The sequence below is a fragment of the Charadrius vociferus genome, unplaced genomic scaffold (genome assembly GCF_000708025.1).
Source record: "Charadrius vociferus isolate BGI_N301 unplaced genomic scaffold, ASM70802v2 scaffold12, whole genome shotgun sequence".
Lineage (NCBI taxonomy): Eukaryota > Metazoa > Chordata > Aves > Charadriiformes > Charadriidae > Charadrius > Charadrius vociferus.
In genome coordinates, this window is record NW_009647422.1 from 1,250,226 (window position 1) to 1,265,833 (window position 15,608).

A 15,608-nucleotide genomic window follows, 5' to 3' on the forward strand; every position below is an offset into this window, starting at 1 on the left:
CAGGAATGAGAAAACTTCATGTATGGTCAAAACTGTAACTTTCTCAGTATATTTGAGCCTGGGAAACTGATATAGCATTTTACACCATGATAAGGGAAAAAAACTAAAGGGAAAAAATGAAAAGGTTTTCCCTTACATGTTAAGGATGCCTACAGACCTAGCCCAAGAGTTAGAATGAGGATGAAAAGCAGAATCAGAGAGACCTCTTGAAAGCGCTTGGGTAACAATAAAAAGGAAAAAGAAGGACTATGTCTCCATTGTGGAAATCTGCTATAAGACCTTCACACCAGGAAGTTCAGGTGCATCCTAACACCCCATCCCTTTTGGAACAGCTAATAGAATCATTCAGAGCATAAGACTGGATGGTAATGGGGTAATACTGTAGGAGCAGTAGGGTGGGACGATGTCTGCTAAGTCTTTGAAATGAGGTGGGAACCACTTTTGGATATAGAATAGATACGAAAGAACAGGAGAGGAGGATCTCTAATTCCTGCCTCTGACCAGCAAGAAATAAATATTTGAGAACATAGATGTGGAAGATCATTGGGCAGACACCGATTATGAAGCAGGATTGCTCATGGATTTTAGGAGGAGTAACGATGGAGAAGAGTGAAAGGAAATTCTGTGGGCAACAAGAAAGCAAGCTTCAATAATTCAAGAATTGTTACTTATGATCAAGCAGAAGCAACCTTAAGGGACAAAGTAGATTAGGAGAGTGGAAAACTTCTCAAAGAAACTATGTTAAGGGCATAATTGCAGAGACTACTTCACTCACTCCAAGGATCATCAGGAATAGCCTGCCTAAATCACAAACTCTTCAGTGTCCTGAAACTCAAGAGACCTATAAAATATGGGAGGTTTAGGTGAGCGCAAAAGAAATACTACATAAGGTAGAGGCAAAACCAGAAATTCCAGGTTCGCAGTATGTCTCAAGAAGGTCAAGGGCAGTTCCCCATTCCTGGACTCTGTCACCTCATGGACAAAGAGACCAACAAGAAAGAGAGGCTGAAAGGTAATTTGCAAAATGATGCTGATATTAAACGCCTCCAAACACGGCCATATTCTTTCTATATTTGTACCCATCAACTGAGTGGCGAGATCACTACTCCAGGAGCTTTCTGTGTCCTCTGCTCATGGTTGAACTTGAGGCTCTTGGCTGTATCAGAAATTAGCATGCAAATCCCAGGAAACCTGGCCAGCCTGAACTAGAAAGAAGCAGAAATAATACAACTATATTCTGTAAGTAGATTAGAAGGAAGCAAAACAACAAGGGAGAAGTTGGTTTACCAACCAGGAATGTAAGTTGACGGTGGGTAACATGGGGAGAGCCGAAATGTTTAATTCCTTTTTTCTTCTTTAATACTACAAGTTAATGATAGCTAAGAAAATAATAGGAATTCTGGCCAGGATAAGAAAAAAAATGGCTTAGAGAACATTTAAATAAACTGAATATTCTCAAAGCACCTTGGTGTGATGAAATTTGTTCTGGAATAGTTACGGCACAGGCTCAACCAATATCAGACATTAACAGTTACCCTGGAGAAACCAAAGAGAATGGGTGATGTTCCACAAGTATAGAAAAAAACAGAAACTCAGAGGGGGGAAATGGTCTCGCACACATTTAATTCTCACCATGTAAACCAAGAGTCCAAGCTCCCAGGACAGTCAAGAAAGATCCAAACAAAGTCAATCGAGGAGCTACCTGTTGACCAAATGTAAATGTCCGCTATAAGGGGAACTGGATGTCTCCCTGGCTTCCATTGACTGTGTTGACTAGATCTTCACTGACAACAATGGGAGCTTAGGAACACTCACCAGTCTTGATCTACAAGCTGAATCCCATTCAGAGCGCTTGTCTTGGAAAACGGGAGAAGAGGGGGACAGCAGAGAGAGGATCCAAGGAATTATGACCATTTCAGCTTAGCTTTAATTGTCTGAAAAATATTGCGGCAATACACTTGGACTTGCCAAGAGCTTTTCTCTTCATGAAGGAGTGGAGCAGTGCAATTTTTCTTGTCGTAGCTTAATAAGCTTCACTGATAGAAAGACACAGTATACGCTGTATGCTTTTATTTTAGTAAAGCTCTTACCCTGACTTAGGTATAGGTGGAACTACAGTAGGAAGCACCACCTGTTTGAAAACCACAGTCAAAGAATAAGTATTCAACTGTGATTTACACTCACAATGAAAGAATGAGTTGAGCAGAGTTCCATAGTACTCTGGAGTCCAGCATTATTTAGCATTTTCTCTAGTGACTTGGACAGAGGAGTCATTAACTTTCAGACGATCTCAAGCTGGGAAGGGAGAGAAGCTGAAAGGACTTTGTTAAACAGTATTTGGATATAGAAGATCTTGATGAAGCAATGGTGGAAAAATATGCTGCAATTCAGCAAAAGCAGGTGCAAAATACTATCTATAGGAACAATCAACAGCTCAAATGGGAAACGATAGGCAGCAGATCTGCAGAGAGAGATTTGGGGCTACAAGGGATCACGGAGCAGATGCAGGTCAAAAAGATGTAATTCTGATGTGAATAAAGCAAACATCATACTAGAGATATATAAAATGGAGTGTCATATACAGGACAAGTGAACTCCTTCCGTCCTACTCCAGATGTAGCCCTGTAGTCTGCTTTTGGCCACCACACTTCTAAAAAGATGTGGACTAACTGAAGATGGTCCAGAAATCAACAAAGATGAGCTGAAGTCTAGAAAAAAATGACCTATGAAGAACGAGTAAAAGGTTTGAAGGCGCTGAGTCCAGAAAAGAGAAGACAGAAAGGAGACATGATATAAATTTTCAAATCTTTCACAAAGAGGAAAATATTTTTCCATTTCTACAGGATATGGGACAGGACGTAATGACTTAAGCCAGCTCAAGGAAGACTTTTGTTGAAATCAGGAAGAACTTTCTGGCAGCATTGATGGCTAGGCAGTGGAATGAGTGTCCAGGGGAGTGGCAAATCCTGCAGCACTGGGGTGAGGTTGGGTAGGTGTGACGGTGACTTGGGGCTCAAGAATAGACTACATGACTTGTAGAGGCCCTTTCCAATTCTGCTTTCCATGGTTAAATTAGAAGTTCAAGAGGGAAGCCATCCTTGTTTTATTGGTAAATACCACGATGAAAAAGCCTGGGCAGGAAAAGAAATCAACTCATTGACCTACTGAATTTCCAGGTGAGAAAGACGGCTGAAACGACTTCCTACTGTCCTATATTAACAGTGGAAAGAAAGTTTCCCTCTCTTCCAAGGAAAGTTTGCAGATGAACTTCACTGAGGACAGTGAAGTACTCTCACACTATAATACTGAGTATTCTGCAATACCAGAATAAAAATCTGCATGATTCTTGGTCAGAGTTACATAAAAAAGTTGCACTGAATCAAGTTTTATTCACAGTATAACGTAACTTGAAATCCGAGATCACTGTTTCTAACAAGTATGAGTGTTCCTGCTGCTCCATCTCTCTAGGCTCAAGTTAAAATTAAGGAAAACAGAACAAAAAATGCAAGCACATGGAATCCTTCAGCCTTCGATGTGGTGCAAAGCAGTACAGCCGTGCACCAGCAAGAGCAAGAAGAACACAGGGAAAATGTTAGTATAGTAATGGAACTAGAGTTCTAGTTAGAATTAGACAAAAATCACGACAAAAACTCAAAAATCCATTACCGACAGAATTAATGATGGCAAGATTAGAGAAAGGACTCTGTGCCAGTACTGAGGCTTCCAGAGGAAACAGGAGAAAAATCACACAAAAATTTCTCATTTCTGTTTTCTTTACCATGCACCGTCAGTGCTGCGGTAGTCTTCTCATCTCCACACACACACGTATATTCCCCAGCATCCTTGACTTCTAAAGCACGGATCAGCAGTTGTGCTGTGGTACCTTCCTGTCTCAAAGTATATTTTTCACACGATTTGAGCACTTTGTGTTTCTTTTTCCACTCCACAGGGGCAGGCCTAGAAAGCTCACATTGCAGCGTGGCTGTTCCACCTTCTGTGGCTTCTTCATTCTTCATCTCTTTCTTGAAGCGTGCGGGCAGGGCTGAGGAGTTCAAAATGAGCAGAATGTATGACCACGGCAGCTACCCAAGGAACTATTTCTCTGTGGTCTGTCAACCAAATGCGACAAGCAAAGCTTCCCCTAATTAAGCAGGATTGATAACCACTCCGAAACCCATAAAACAGTGACTTTGGAAAACTAGAAAACACCTTATTCGTAAGCCAGAGCTTTCTTTATGGTACAGTCTATGGCATGAAATGGAGAACCACCACTCTCAACTTCTTCAGACTCTGCAAGACTGAGCCCTACCTTACTTTGGGTATTGCCTACCACAATGGAAAAGAAAGCCTAACTAGCGCATCTAAGTTCTATCGCAACGCAAATCATTACTGAAAAAGCTCATAAATGAAACTATATCTGAGGCATCAATCTCACTTTTCCATGAGATTTCTCCTCAGACAGTGGTGTAGCAGAACTGGACCATCAAATTATTCTGAAACACTGAAAACTGTATCAAAAATAGCTCATCACCAAATTGTAATATTCTCAACTTTAGGATTGTAACGTCTTTCCAACCAACATCGCAATAATATGATTTTCCTTTTCTAGCAACTACTACATCAAATAAATGAGTTAGTACCAAGATAAATATCTGAAATTCTTGCAACGAACACCTGACCTGTGCCTGATACTGACCAGTGTACGCAGGCATTTACGCCCACGTCCAACCACATTCATTAGAAATGGGGCTGCAATTTTAAAGCTGATACTACTAAGCTGTTAAAAAAACCCCAAACACCTGGCTGAAAATAATCCCCTTAATTTGTTACACATATTTTATTTTATTTTTACCATTCACTTTTAGTGCAGCGGTGGTTTTCTGATCTCCATAACAGCACGTGTAATCTCCCGCATCTGTCAGATCTAACTCTCGGATCACCAGCTCAGCAGTTGTGCCCTCGCATCTCATGGTGAACCTGTCCTTCGGCTCCAGGGCTCTGTCTCCTTTCCTCCATTCCACGGCGACTGCGGGCTTGTTCAGTTCACAGCAGAGAGTGGCTGTGCCATTTTCTGTGGCTTCCACATTCTTCAACTCTTTTATAAAATGCGGAGGAAGGGCTGAAGATCACAGGTGAAGAGAGAGCACTTTAAAACCGAGGAAATACTGTGTCTTGACTGCTCCACTGGATTAAAACCCTTTAATCTCCAAAAGTTTTAGAATATACAGTACCTGGGAGGCAAGTGATGATTTCAGGGGCATCCCTGCCTTGTGCTTCGCAACGTACCACATTCAGTGTGTCACAACTGATTTGGAAATCAGTGGTGTAAAACTATAATTTCAGTACTGGAAGGTATGCTTTAAAGGCGTTTCAAGACATAGTAACAGAAAGCTGATCCCAGAATTTCAAGGAACTATGCACAGCTCTGTCTTGGGATCGGATGAACAATTCAAATGAACACTATGCTATTTAAAATTCCAGGCTGCGGTGTATCATTCCCACCTGCCTTCCTCACTTGCTATCCTAACAGAGCACCATTCAATCCATTCAAGAAAAACAAGTGAAATCTCAGTGGTATGCCTAGAGAAATTAATTAACGGAAATACTGAAAGTGCCATTTATGACTTCACCGAGGTCTTCATTATTTGCTTCCACATTCCATTAACATGAAAGGACAGGGACACAAAAGACTGTACGGTGCTATTTCTCAGTCCTAAGAGAAGGACTTTAAGTAAAAGATATTCCCAGTGGTTGATACAGCTGTCAAAACAATTTAAAAGAATAGACGGCATCAAGACCAGACCAGGTTGTGACCCTGCATGAGACCACAGATGACAAAGCAGAAAATCCCTATTAAACTTATGTATTTTACCATGGACTGTCAGGGATGCAGTGGTCGTCTTGTCTCCGCACATGCATGTGTAATCTCCCGCATCTTGTTCCTCCAGGCTATGGATCGTCAGCTCAGCAACGGTATCCTTCAGTCTCATTTTGTACTTCTCACTAGGCTTGAGCACCTTTTGCCCTTTCCTCCACTCCACCGGAGTGGGTTTAGTTAGCTCACACTGCAGCACGGCCGTCCCGTTTTCTGTGGCTTCCATACTGACCAGCTCTTTTTTGAACAGTGCAGGCAAAGCTACGGGACGTAATATAAACAGAAAGTACATCAAAACCATTAACCAGGCCTTGAGAAAATTAGGACTGGGTCCTGAGGCCAGTCCTTCACTGTTACAGGAGAACAAATCATACAGTCTTGAAAACTGCATCTACTAGAAAACTACTGCAGGATCTCACCAGGATAATTGCCACCATGACCTGCCTCTAATGTTGACTTAGGTTCATCAATTCCTAGCTGATTCCAGTAGTCCTCTCTACCTATTCATCTATCTTGACCTTTAATGACCTGACTTATGATTGAAAGTCATTGCCCCAGCTGACGGCACTGCTGGCTGGAGACCTCTACCTTTCCTGACACCACAATTTATCTTTCTTGTTCAGAAAGAAGAAGAAAAAAAAAACCACTAATATAACTTCAGGTGCCCCTTTAAACTATAATTTCTGAGCAGGTCAAGGGAGGTGATCCTGCTCCTCTACTCCACTCTCGTGACACCCCACCTGGAGTACTGTATCCAGCTCTGGAGTCCTCAACATAAGAAAAACATGGACCTGCTGGAGCGGGTCCAGAGGAGAGCCATGAGGATGATCTGAGGGCTGGAGCACCTCTCCTATGAGGAGAGGCTGAGAGAGTTGGGGCTGTTCAGCCTGGAGAAGAGAAGGCTCCGGGGAGATCTTATTGCGGCCTTCCAGTACCTAAAGGGGCTCCAGGAGAGCTGGGGAAGGACTTTTTACTGGGGCATGTAGCGATAGGACAAGGGACAATGGCTTTAAACTGGAAGAGGGCCGGTTTAGATTAAACATTAGGAAGAAGTTTTTCACTTTAAGGGTGGTGAGGCACTGGAACAGGTTGCCCAGAGAGGTTGTTGAGGCCCCATCCCTGGAGGTGTTCAAGGCTGGACATGGCCTTGGGCAACCTGGTCTAGTGGGGAGATGTCCCTGCCCATGGCAGGGGGGGGGTTGGAACTCGATGATCTTCAAGGTCCTTTCCAACTTGAACCATTCTAAGATTCTAATATCAGGAATACAGAGGTTTTTCTAGCAGCATTCAGTGAGTTGCCTTGTGGTGTGCCACCAACGCAAAAAGGAAGCAACTTGCACAGGGAAGAAAGTGCCAGCTCAGAGCAGCTCAGGGGGGGAACAGAAATACCTTCAGCTGGGGGGAAAGAGAGGAAGTAAAAGCGTGCAGAAAATCTGAGAGAAGACAGTTTCACCTCCACAGTTATGCCCCAGTCCTTAGAGGCATCTTATCCTTAAGATATATCTCAAATAAAAACAATTATTTCATCTATTGGAATGATAAATGAACTGCCTCTGCTGGAGGGGCAATGGAAGCTTGTCGCTGTTCACCACGGCAGAGACGGGAACCAAACCCGCCTCACTACTCCCTAAATCAGGACCTACAGGATAACGGTTTGGTGGGTTTTTTTGGAAAGTACCATTTCCTCAGCAGAATACATCACGGTCCCACAAAGGAGGAGGACAGCCATTCATTCCTGAATGGGAAAACCTCTCACTAACTGAGGTCAATGTTTTTAAAGATCATTCCTTCAAGTTATGCGTGGAAATCCACTGACATCACTGGGACGCAAGGACAAACCCTCTGAGGACAAGCTGGCTGCTGGAGGTCTCCTCGCTTTTGGCCTTACATACAGGTGCCTTTTTCACTTGTAAAAAGTGAAGACTAAGATGAGAAATTCTCACAACTCTTCTTTACTTTGCCGCTTTGCCACCAGTTTCAAACTGACAGACAGTAGGAGATGGGATGAAACACAGCCAGCAAAGGGAGAAAACCCTGCAGAGTCAAAACATCAAAGCAAGCAGGAGAGAGACCTCCCAGAGAAAAGGGACCCTCCCTGAGATACTGCCATCATAACAGAGAACGGCTTTTTTACCATGGACTGTCAGGACAGCTGAGGTCTTCTGATCTCCACACACACAGGTGTATTCTCCTGTATCTTCTACCTCCAGATCTCGGATCAACAGCTCTGCAGTGGTGTCTTCTTGTCTCATCCTATACTTATCACTCGGTTTGAGCGTCTTGTTCCCTTTTTTCCACTCCACCGGGACCCCGACCTTGCTCAGCTCACAGCGCAGAGTGGCTGTCGCGCCATCTGTGGCTTCTCTGTTCTTCAATCCTTCTTTGAAAAATGCAGGCAAAGCTGAAGGACAGCAATACGAGCAGTGAGATGTAATGCTCCAAAGAGTTAAAATTAAACACCAATGTTTAATTTTCCTTTTCCCTCTCATCTTGAACTGATTTATCAATACGAGAACATAGATCACTGATAGTCTTCATGAACCACTACACGGAAAAAATGCCACCACCAAGAAAGGACTTGATGTTCGCTGTAATCCATAGAGATAATTTACATGTACTGAGAGTCACAAATCAATACAGACAAAAGAAGAAAACCCAATTTTTTCCTGGGAAATTTCAAACAAAACAAATAAATACTAATTTGAAATTTCTGGGAAAAAAATTGGTTTTCTTCTATGATGTTTTAAACTATACTGGGAGGACGTTTGCTATGTTTTCACTTACTTAAGTGAAAAAACATTATCCATTAAAAAAAAATGAAACATTGGAGTTTCATTTTAAACATCAGTTTGAAATGAAATTGTTCATTTCAATACATGGTGGGAAAACAAGTATTTTCACCTGAACTGACATATCCTCTCAAACACATCAGTTGCAGTAAAAATTCTCCCTGGGAACGGTCGTCGCTCAGAAGGTTTGGGTTTGCTTTACGTAGGAGAGTAACTGAATGCAGTGACAATTCCTTGTTGTTCCAGAAATGGAGTATGGGAATAAGATTCCAGGGAATAACCTACCCCTTGGCAATTTTATGAAAACGCAGCCTTTTTATGAAACCTTAAAATCCCTAAGTCATAGTCCCTTTGAGGCAACCCATTTTATTGGGCTTGAGCATAACGGGGAGTCTAATAAAGGAACTTTCAAGGGGAAAAGCAAAATGATGGACCCTAATTAAAACAGCAGCGGCAATCCGGGCTGCCCACATGTTTCTCTGAGCTTGCACACCGACACCCCTCTTGTGCCATGTACCCTGGCCGCACTGACACCAACGGGAGCACCTCCTTGGCATCAGTGAGCTGTGGGTAAGGGTCTGGCAGAAGGAAAGAGATGGTAGGGTGACCGGGTATCTGTCCAAATGAACAGAGGAAACGGGATAGTTATTTTTAGTATGTGTCTTGTTTCATTTGGTTTACCATGTACTGTTAAAACTGCCATAGTCTGCTGGTCTCCGCACACGCAGGAATAATTTCCAGCATCCGTCGTGTCTAGATTTTGGATTATAAGCTCAGCAACGACACCTTCACGTTTCATTTTGTACTTGTCACTTGATTTGAGGGTCTTGAAGCCCTTCTTCCACTCCACGTTGGCAGCAGCCTTGTTCAGCTCACAGCGCAGAGAGACACTTCTACCTTCTGTGCCTTCTTTGTCTGTCAGGTCTTTGGTGAAAAGAGCAGGCAGGACTGCAGAGTAAATGCAATACGGACACGGCATCAAAGCTGAGAAAGCCTGACCCACGATCTACTCGCTCTCTTCTCTCATCTCCCTGAACCTGCACGTCACTGAAGCCATAAGACCTTCTTCACACTCCAGGACTTTGTTCCGATCTTTAACATTTCAAAAGAGATTTCCGTCTGAGTTCTAATATTTTGTCCTCACACTTTAAAACTTGCTTTAAAAGCAGGTTTGTCTATCTGCAAACTTAGCTGGCAATCCATCTATCCTTTACTTTATACACCACAAAATCAAAGGGGTAAAATTAGAGGCCGTATTTCAATGTGAGACCCAAAGCATTTTGTTTCCCTTGAGAAAAACAGCAGTTCTGTGGAAGTTTTACAGAAGATTCATGGCACTGTCTGCATTTTTATAAATAGTGCCGCTTAAAACATGCTGTTACAAACGTGCTGTCAGCTTTCTGCAGAGATAAAGTATATGCTCTTGAAGAGTTAAACCGAAATTGGTAAAAAAGAGCTGGGAATAGCAGGAGAATAAAAAGGCAATTTTTCATTACGATAGTCCTTGTGTAACATCATACATTGATGGAAACTTGTTCCTCTTAAGAGCAACGAGTGTAACAGTCTAAGTTACTAAAAGTAAATCTTATTCCCACTTTTAGGTCAATCCCTATGGGAAAACTTCTAAACAAGCAGCTGCACTGGACTGGGGAAACTGTGTTGAGTTGGGGACTTGCACTTCACTTGTCATTTGAACATCAAGGAACACAGATAGCACATCAAGAGGGCATCAGGTGAAAGGACAGAGGGAAAAGGAAAACAGGATAGAAAAATTAATCAGCAGCGGGGAGGATATAAAGTATACAGGGACAGATGAAACAGGAGAAAAAGAAGAAGAGAATTTGGAATTATACAGGTTTACTTGGGGCACGTGCTGAGAATTTCTTTTTACCATTTACTGTCAAAGCAGCCGTAGTCTGTTGATCTCCACACACACAGCTGTAATCCCCAGCGTCTGCCAAATCCAAATCCCGGATCATCAGCTCCACAAAGGGACCTTCCTGCTCTATTTTGTATTTTTCACTTGGCTTGAGGACTTTACTCCCCTTTCTCCACTCAACCGGGGCCGATTTGCTCAGTTTACAGTGCAAAGTGACTGCCTCCCCCTCTGTAGCTTCCTTGTTCAACATTTCTTCTTGGAAGAGGATAGGCAAGGCTGAAGGATGCAATACCAACAGAGAAGGAATCAGCACTCGGTTGACATGAACTGGACTCTGCTGTGAGTTACTGGGCTACATTTAACCAAAAAAAAAAAAAGCACTACTGCTAGGTGATACAGTTGAAAGGGGGGTAAAGCCTCCTGGAGTAGAGGGAAAGAAATTAGAGAAAACAATATAGAACATAACTGTGCTGTCTCAGGGAGGGTAAAAAAAAAATATCACAAGGGGATATTCTCTAATAGGGTGACTCTTTGGCACCACAGAGCCGAGGAACATGAAACCTCTAAGAAGTCACACTGACCAAGCTTCCGATGACCTGCAAATGCTTTCAAACATGTTGGGGCTTTAATGAGAAACAGGGTAGAATGGTTACCATTCACTCTCAAAGAAGCTGTTGTCTTCTGGTCTCCACGCAGGCAGGTATAGCTCCCAGCATCCGACAAGTCTAGATCTTGGATTACCAGCTCGGCAAACCGCCCTTCCCGTCTCATTTTGTATTTGCCGTTTGGCACCAACACCTTCCCGTCCTTCCTCCACTCCACCGAGCCCGCCGCCTGGCTCAGCTCGCACTGCAGCGTGGCCGTCCCGCTCTCGGTGGCTTCCTCGTTCTTCAACTCTTTTTTGAAACGGACTGGCAGCGCTGAGAGATGCAGAATGAAAAGGGATTGCAACCCAAGACCCTGCCCAGACCTCTGCTCATTTATCGTCTAACTGCCTAAGCCTTTTTCCAACACCCTTATCCTTAAGCACATCCTGTCTTTTTTTGTGGTTGGTTAAAAAAAAAATCAAAAATAAATCCCGAGTAAATTGTTCTGTGGGAATCAAAGTATGTGTGACCTTGATTGGGATCGTGCTTGCAAACAACAAACTCAATCTCATCATTAAAGGTGATGAACACTCCTTAACAGAAAATCCCAAGGAATCTTATGTTTCCATACTAATTCAGGAAAACAAACATTCACGTGAGCACCCTCCACTTGAGGACAGGTAAGAAGACAACACAACACACACACATCCAACATCGGGCACAGTGAAAGTTGATCGTGGATAGAGACTGGGGAAAGGAGGGACATGACAACATGAAAACGTTGAAGGATGAAAAAAAGTATAATCAGGACATGAAGGTAGGTGTTGTGAGGGAATGTACAGAGAGGAGGAGGGAAGAGATGGACAAAAAACGTTCCAGAGTTTCACAGGTTATTTCTGACTTTTTACCATTCACTGATAAGGCTGCTGTGGTTTTTTGGTTCCCCACTACACATGTATAGTCTCCAGCATCCTTTGGGTCCAGATCATGGATCAGCAGCTCAGCCACTGTGCCCTCCTGCCTCATCCGGTACTTGTTACTGGACCGGAGAAGAGTGTGCCCCTTCCTCCACTCCACAGGGGCCTCTCTGCTCAGCTGGCATCGCAGGGTGGCAGTCCCACCTTCCACGGCTTCCACGCTCTTCAGCTCTTCTTTGATGAGCACAGAGGCGGCTGAGGAATGAAGCATTCTCATTTTACTTTAGGAGCATCGTTAACAACCAGTGACCTCATATGGGACTTAAAACCAAAACAAATTCTCTTGGGCACAGCTAACCAGCTCTGACCTACCTGCACGTCCAGGACTCTACTTGCATTTACAATAGCACATCATGAGTTTGGGAGGAAACAAAACCAAAACAATTATTTCCCAATAATCAAATTATCAAGGTAATTACCCTTCTGCTGCCCAAATGCTGATGGTCACAGACGCATGAAAAACTTGCTGAGAAAGTGCAGAAGAGAATTGCATGTTCTTTAACAAAATGTGTAGCTGAGGCCCTTCTTACCTTCCTTAGAGATCAGGCAAACGCCTCTGTCCAGAGCGGAAAGCAGAACAGTTATTTCAGAGGCAAGGAAAGCTATTTTGTTATCGGGTATATTTGACTGCTATGTTTTAGCATTGAGTTATTGTCCTAGAAAACAGAGAACATAATGGACCCAGCCAGAGCTGCCTTTTGTTTGTACTGATCCCTGTTTTGGTTTTTTTTCTTTTTTTTTTTTTTTTTCTGAACGCTCACTATAAATGCGCAGGAGCTGGCAGGACCACGGCAAGAACAACAACAAATGGTCACAAGCAGGTGTCTTATTCCTACCATGGATTTTGACTCGGGCTGTGGTCTGCTGGTCTCCAGTGTCACAGGTGTATCTTCCCGCATCTTCTGGCTCTGCATTATGAATCACCAGCTCTGCCACTGTCCCCTTCTGCTTCATTTCATATTTGGCACTTGCCTGGAGTGTGGCTTCTCCCTTCTTCCACACCACGGTGGCATCAGCTTTTGTGAGCTCACAGCGCAAGGAGACAGATTTCCCCTCTTCCATTTCCGTGTTCTCCAGGGCTTGTTTAAAAAGGACAGGCACAGCTAGAACACAGAACCAGGGATCAGGACATGTCCTCTTGACCTGCTGTACAGCAAGTGCCCCGTGATGGATGTCACCCCTTAAAACCTGTCCGTTTCCAAATGAGCAGAGCAGCCCTAGATCCTCCCTTGGCTGTGTGGAATCAAAGTGATTCCGCTTGGGAGGAGGAAGAAATCTCTCCCCCAGACATTACCATCTCACTGTGGATTCCTTGGAGTACAGGGGAGGTTTCTCTCATCTTTAATAAGGACGCCTTCAGAGTCCTCTAAGCACCCTCACCTAACAAACTCCCTGCTGCTGCAGGGCTCTGTGACTGTACTCATGCCCTTATCTCTCCTGCTTTCTGCTCCAGCACATACTACTGTTGCTGTTTTACTAACAGTACTGTATTTGTTTAAGGGTATTGGGGAATGCAGATGGCATCAGAGAGCCTTTAAAAAAGGATGCTTTGGGGAGTTTGGGGGTCTAAACATTCATCAGGGACTGGACTTAACTTATGTTTTCACATTGTTCTTGTGCTCCCATGCTCCTGTTCTCCAACTCTAACTCTACTCTTAATCACAGCTGTGTAAAAAAGCTGACAGGTCAGGAACCATGGCACTTAGGGTATAGGAAATGAACCCTTCGCACCTATTTTCTGTTCAGTCAGAAGTTGCAGCTTTAAAATCCCAGACGCATAACACGAGGTTACAGGAATGAAATATATGTACAGGTGCTTACAAGTATGCAATATTACCATTAAATTTTACATATAAATTTGTAGATGGCACTGCCACAAAGTGCTGTGTTTTTGGTTTTTTTTTTTTTAATAGAAGATCTATTAAGCAATGCATTAAGAAAGTGTGGCAACACAACTAACTACCTACCGTTTACTTTCACCCGAGCAGTGGTCTTCAGTTCCCCAGCGCTGCAGGTGTATTCCCCAGAGTCTATCGATTTGACATCTCGAATAATGAGCTCTGCCACAGTACCACGCTGCTTAAATTCATACTTCTCACTGGCACAGAGAACAGTCTCCCCTTTCATCCATTTTACTGGGGTATCAGGTTTGCTGAGCTCACAGGTCAGCTTGACTTGTTTTCCTTCTTTAGCTTCTTCATTTTGGAGCTCTTGCTTGAAATGAACCGGCATTTCTGAAAAACACCATTGCAGATGTTTAAACACACAAGATTGGAAATCACGTTTTCCTTTTTGTTTCAGACTTTGCTATTCAGATAGAAAACCACAGGAACAGAATAGCACTAGAAAACAGTGAACAGATTCCTACAGCTCACATCTGGCTGCCAGCACTCTACAGCAGCAAAAAATATTTGAGACTGTATGGTGTTTTTTTTTTTCTCCTTTTAACCACTATCTGTACGATTGAACACCTTGCAACTATCGCTGTTGTCATCATTAACATTTGTGGCAGATACTGCCCTGCTATTAATGACACAAACAGCGGGTTGCAGATGGGTGGTCAGAGCTGGACCACTGGCACAAAAACCGTAAAACTTTACTGGGGTCAACTCGCACGTAACAGAGAACACAAAGAAATGGCAAAGCACTTTCTGTCCTTACCAGCAGTATTCATTTGTCATTATTAAAAAAAACCCCACAACATATTTTTATCAGACACAACTAGAGACTTAAAAACAGAGCATGCACAGAGAGGAAAGCACAGCTGTACATGACAGGGTCCCCGAGGAGATTCCTATGCAGGCTCTGTCACAGCCTGGGATTCAAGGCTTTAAGGTGAGCTGGTGTAGAGAAGGCACTTAATGGGGAAAAAAAAAAAAAAAAAAAAGAACTGAAATGTTATCCCTTCAGGGCATGAAAAAAAAACAAACAAAAAACCAAACAATTTCTTTCTGGCTTCTGCTGTCTTATGAATACGCAAGTCAGGTACTGATCTATGATGCAGCTGTCCTGTGGCTGTTGAAAAACTACAGCCTATTCTTCTCTAGTTTGGGACATTCAGTGTCACGTGGCTACTGACATTTTCTTTCGTTTTGTTTTGGTCGGTTTTTTGCTATTTTTGCATTCTGCTGTTCTGCTGTGACCCTAATAGATAAAGGAAAGCTACAAGAGTGTCATTGGTTGTAGGCATCCTTATGACTTGACTCCTTCGCATCTACGGGTGATCTGAATCCGTGTGTTTAAATCCTGCATCCATCCACACACTTCTGTGTGAAGGGAAAAAGGGAGCTGCTGTTTAACATTCATTGGGAGTGGGGGGTTTTCTAACAGAAAAACTCTTCTTCATCATGGATGAGATCCAGGTCCCACTAAAGTCAGCACAGATCTTCCTTATTTGTCTAACAGGCATCAGGAAAGCATCCCAGCACTAACGAAAACAACGCAAATCCAGACCACTAACCATCACCTCTCTTCTTCATTACATCATCAAAATCTTCTCTT

General features: G+C 43.2%; 1 protein-coding gene across 1 annotated transcript in view; it reads right to left on the reverse strand.

Moving 5' to 3' along the window:
• Positions 1 to 15,608, reverse strand: part of OBSCN (obscurin, cytoskeletal calmodulin and titin-interacting RhoGEF) — a 202,611-nt gene that overhangs the window by 110,285 nt on the left and 76,718 nt on the right. Inside the window, exons 38-44 of the mRNA XM_009880514.1 lie at positions 12,039 to 12,302; positions 10,556 to 10,819; positions 9,346 to 9,612; positions 8,010 to 8,276; positions 5,873 to 6,136; positions 4,853 to 5,119; positions 3,779 to 4,042 (exon numbers count right to left, since the gene is read on the reverse strand). Of these exons, the coding sequence (XP_009878816.1) occupies positions 3,779 to 4,042; positions 4,853 to 5,119; positions 5,873 to 6,136; positions 8,010 to 8,276; positions 9,346 to 9,612; positions 10,556 to 10,819; positions 12,039 to 12,302 (1,857 nt within the window). The remainder of the gene's footprint in view (positions 1 to 3,778; positions 4,043 to 4,852; positions 5,120 to 5,872; positions 6,137 to 8,009; positions 8,277 to 9,345; positions 9,613 to 10,555; positions 10,820 to 12,038; positions 12,303 to 15,608) is intronic.